This window comes from Penaeus japonicus, unplaced genomic scaffold (assembly GCF_977035675.1).
Source record: "Penaeus japonicus unplaced genomic scaffold, GWHDUDI00000001_assembly GWHDUDI00000004, whole genome shotgun sequence".
Taxonomy (NCBI): domain Eukaryota; kingdom Metazoa; phylum Arthropoda; class Malacostraca; order Decapoda; family Penaeidae; genus Penaeus; species Penaeus japonicus.
In genome coordinates this window covers 16,204,885-16,209,810 of record NW_028234406.1, presented here as the reverse complement: position 1 = coordinate 16,209,810, position 4,926 = coordinate 16,204,885, and the positions used below count along the sequence as shown (strand labels likewise).

General features: G+C 38.8%; 1 protein-coding gene across 1 annotated transcript; it reads right to left on the bottom strand.

Annotated features, from left to right (window-relative positions):
- Window positions 1–2,083: 2,083 nt before the first annotated feature.
- On the bottom strand, window positions 2,084–4,585 carry LOC122245694 (cuticle protein AMP4). Its single transcript, XM_086535626.1, has 3 exons — window positions 4,464–4,585; window positions 3,044–3,255; window positions 2,084–2,460 (listed from the first exon to the last, which is right to left on the bottom strand). Exons 1-3 carry the CDS (start codon window positions 4,470–4,472, stop codon window positions 2,259–2,261), a joined length of 423 nt encoding a protein of 140 aa, XP_086391752.1. The 5' UTR covers window positions 4,473–4,585; the 3' UTR covers window positions 2,084–2,258.
- Between the last annotated feature and the right edge of the window lie 341 nt (window positions 4,586–4,926).

Sequence of the window (4,926 nt, the reverse complement as noted above, 5' to 3'; positions counted from 1 at the left end):
GCAGAGAGAGAGTGGGATGGAGAGAAATAGAAAGACGGTAGAGAGAGAGTGGGATGGAGAGAGAGAGAGAGAGAGAGAGTGGGTGAGATGGAGAGAGAGAGAGAGGGAGGGGTGGGATGGAAAGGGAGAGAGGGGAGGGGGGGGCAGTTGAGAGAAGGAGAGCGAAAGAGAGGGGGATTGAAAAAGAGAAGTGGGGAGGGAGAAGATAGGGAGGGGTGGATTTGAGAGATAGAGAGGGGGTGGGGTGAAGGGAGAGGGAGGGGGAGGGGAGAGAGAGGGAGGTAAGGAGAGAGATGGGAGAGGGGGTAAAGAGAGAGAGAGAGAGAGGGATGTATTTGAGGGAGAGAGGGGGAAGGGATGGGGAGAGAGTGAGTGAGTGAGAATAAGAGAGAAATGACAGGGACGCAGGATAGAGAGAGAAAAAGAGAGGGGGAGATGGAGAGAACAAGAGAAATGGAGGGAGGAGATGGGGAGAGCAAGAGAAAGAGAGAGATAGAGAACAAGTGAAAAGGAGAGAGAGGGAGAACAAGAGAAAGAGAGAGAGAAAAAAAAGGATAGGATCGAGGAGAAAGAAAAGAAGAAAAAAGTATAAAGAGAGAGAGAGATAGAGAGAGAGAGAGAGAGAGAGAGAGAGAGAGAGAGAGAGAGAGAGAGAGAGAGAGAGAGAGAGAGAGAGAGAGAGAGAGAGAGAGAGAGAACAAGTGAAAAGGAGAGAGAGGGAGAACAAGAGAAAGAGAGAGAGAGAGAAAAGGATAGGATCGAGGAGAAAGAAAAGAAGAAAAAAAGTATAAAGAGAGAGAGAGAGAGATAGATAGATAGATAGATAGATAGATAGATAGAGAGAGAGAGAGAGAGAGAGAGAGAGAGAGAGAGAAAGAAGGAAAATGATTGGAACCCCTTCCCCCTCCAGCCTCTCTCCATCACTATGAAAAGCAAATAACTTGTCACTCTCCCTTGCATGGACAGAAGCGTAGATTGCAACCCGACCAACAATCAATTATCTTTATAAACTCGTAAATTTTCCCAGCGGGCATTTCCTCCCGAAGGTCACATTATGGTAATGAGTCTCGTGAGGGAAGGAGTTAGATTTCCCCTTTTTCCATCGACGTTATTTTGCATTAGCTCTGTGTGTGCCTCACACCACACACTCGACCCTACGGTTGTAAAAATTACAACGTCATTTTGTTGTATTGGTGTGTTGTGTGTATAATAGTTGGAGGTATATTATGGGTATAGATGGAACGATATAGATATCAGATAGACTACTTAAATCTGATAGAATAGATAAGTATTAGTCTCTATATATATATACTATATATATATATAATATATAGTATATATAGTATATGATATATATATATAATATCTCATATATATATATATATATATATATATAGTATATAATTTACATATGTATATAATATATATATATGTTTATATAATATAGTCCACAGTATATATGTATATATAACATATTATATAATTTATATATATATATATATATATATATATATACATATAAACATATATATGTATTACTAACATCAATATATATATATATATATCATACATACATATAAATTATAAATATATATATATATAATTATATTAAAATAGGTTTATAAAACAATATGTAATATATATGTATATCATTATAACATATATATATATATATATATAGGTGATTAATATACATATGAGTATATGGAATATAATATATATATATATATAATATATATATATATATATTGTGTATAATATATGTATTTTAATAACATAAATTCAATGTAGTAATCTATTTAACATATATATAATATATATCATTATATAACTATATATGTCTATGTATATGATATATATATTATATATAAATATATATGTATATATATATATATATATATAATATATATACATTAACTTTATGTGTGACAGGTGGTTGTGTGTGTGTGTGTGTGTGTGTGTGTGTGTGTGTGCGTGTGTGTGTGTGTGTGTGCGGTTACCATCGTAGAATAACTAGACATTCCTTTCCTTAGATGCCAAAGATATATTCACAGCAGAGAATCAGGATAAAAAGATCAAACCATCAGACTTCACTCATATATTCAACGATTAGTCCCAAAAGCATGGATTACACATAGGCGGAGCAGAATACAGAATAAATACCAAACACACCACACATAACAAACAACGTATCGGACGCAGCAAGCCCCGAGGAAAAGGAAAAAAAAAGAAAAAAAAAGAGGATTCCAGTCAGCGCCCTAGTTGTCCTGACGCCGCACAGCCTCGCCTCGGGCCTCAGCCTCCTCCTGCTGGCGAGCGAATTCGATCTGCTTGAGGACGTACTCGGGGATCGGGTGAGGGAAGGCCGGAGCCACGGGGAGCAGGGAGGAGTCAGGCTGGTAACCCTTCTCGTCGGCTACAAAGGTAACTTCTGCGAGGGTACCGTCTTCCATTGGGTAGCTGGGGGAGGAGGGGCAGGAGAGAGACTCTTAGTGATGAGGGGGAGGGGAGGGGAGTGAGGTTGTTAGTCATGGGGGGGGAGGGGAGGGGAGTTAGGTTGCTAGTCATGGGGGGAGAGGGGAGTGAGGTTGCTAGTCATGGGGGAAGAGGGAGGTGAGGTTGTCAGTCATGGGGGGAGTGGGGAGTGAGGTTGTTAGTCATGGGGGGAGAGGGGAGTGACTCTGTTAGTCAGAGGGGGGGGGGGGGGGGGGGGTGGGCGGTGTGGGGGGGGGGGGGGGGGATCCGTTAGTCATGGGGGAGAGGGAAATTAATCTATTTCTGATGGGGGAGAAGGAAATGAGTCTGTTAGTCATAGCGGGAGAGGGAAGGGAATCTGTTAGTCCTACGGGAGAAGGAAGTGAGTCTGTTAGTGATAGGGAGGGGAGGGAAATGAATGTAAGTGATGAAGGGAGATGCAACTGAGGCAACATTTCTTAGTTGGTTCATGCAAAAAGAAGGAATGATATAATTCGTAGGTCGTTGGCAGGACATGTCAAGGAACTCGTCAACATTGCGAAACCCGCGAGCGCCTTAGCTTGATTACCTGTAAGCCCCGACCATGTTGGCGCCGCCCTCGAGTCCTTGCGATCCCGAGAGCTGGAACCGAATGCCGTTCTCGGCCTCGAAGTCGGAGCTGTGGGCGCCCGTTTCATCAGGGGCGCTCTGGACGTTGCGCACGATGGCCACGAGTGGGCGTTCGTCCAGAGATTTGACATCCTGGGCCAGAGCGACGCCCATCACCATCGCGACGATGATCTACGGAAGAAAAGGTCAGCGTTACAGATATTAGGTCATCATTACCGAACGTTTGACTCTGTGTAATAAAACATCTTTTTTTTTACCTCAGCATGATATTAAAGATGGTTAGTAGATATCAGACTACTCTACCTTTTGAATATATTTATCTAAATATAAACAACAGATTTGACTGAATATCAATACCGCATAAAATGTTCTGTGTGACGATTAAATGAGGCTGGAAGACATACATAGGCCTAGTGATACAATCCCCGTTCAAACATGTTATTGTTTTCAGCAACATCATCAAGTGCATTTAGCGAGAGTAGAGAATATTGAATATACTCGATCTGTGAGAGCGATCATGTCAATTGATTATGTCATCCAAAGTGACATTGAGATTATTATCATTCCCATTTATCAGGGCAATTGCTGTTATGAGACATTGGTGTACACGTGTACAATGAAATATTTTTGTAAACAATAGATATGTATATGTTTATTTTGTTATTTACCTGTATAACCATTGTGTATATGCATATATGTATATATGTATATATCTATATCTATATCTATCTATCTATCTATATTTATACATACATATATATATATATATATATATATATATATATATATATTACATAATAAATATATATATATATATATAAAATAATATATGTATATGAAATATATATAAATAATATATATATATATATATGTATATATATATAATATATATATATACATATCATTAATATATATATATATATATATATATAATCTTTATGTATATATATATATTATATATATATATTATATATTTATATATATATTATATATAGTGTGTGTGTGTGTGTGTGTGTGTAGTGAATGGTGAGTGTGTGTGTGTGTGTGTATGTATACATATACAAATATATATATATATATATATATATAGCATATATATATATATACATATATATATATATTATATATAGATATATAATAATATAATTATATATATATATAAAAATATAGAACTATATATATATATTATGAGTGTGTGTGTGTGGGTGGGTGTGTACACGCACGCACACACATACAACCACCAAACGAACTTATAAATGATCTGTGCATATGACAAACGATTCAAATTTGTTCAATAGCCGAAAAAGCGCTGGGCACTTCCCTCAGCAGGTGACTAACGGGGAAATGACACTCAGAAAAACTTTCACTCTTTCACTTACCAGCTTCATGGTGCTGTTAGAGAAGACACTCGAAGAAACAAATGTATACTAATGCAGATTGTGTGAATGTGTGATTGCAGAAGTGTCGACCGAAGCTTATATATATACGGCCTCCCCGCCCCGTCGGCTTTCTAGCAGAGTACACCCATTCCCGCCCTCTCATTGATACACTCAAGAATTATCATATATGAGGAGAAACTGTAATAAAAAAAGCAAAAGGTTTCATGCGGAAAAGTCCATCTGTCTGGCCCTGGCTTTCACAAGGGTGACACCAACGCCTCCGAGACACGTGTCCTATAATTGCACCTCCTCCTCCAGGTTCACGCCTCCGCCTCGCCCTACCCCTACCCTACCCTCCCCCGCCCCCCTTCACCCCTTTCATTACATTTCCCACAAGGGGACTTGTAAGATTCTTCGGGATCTGTGCAATGCATATGGATATATCTATGTGTGTACACTAAAA

Excerpts from the sequence above, each read along its gene's own strand:
- LOC122245694 (XM_086535626.1), bottom strand. Across the intron at positions 2,461-3,043 it reads AACATGGTCGGGGCTTACAG|CTACCCAATGGAAGACGGTA; the intron begins GTAATCAAGCTA and ends CTCCTCCCCCAG.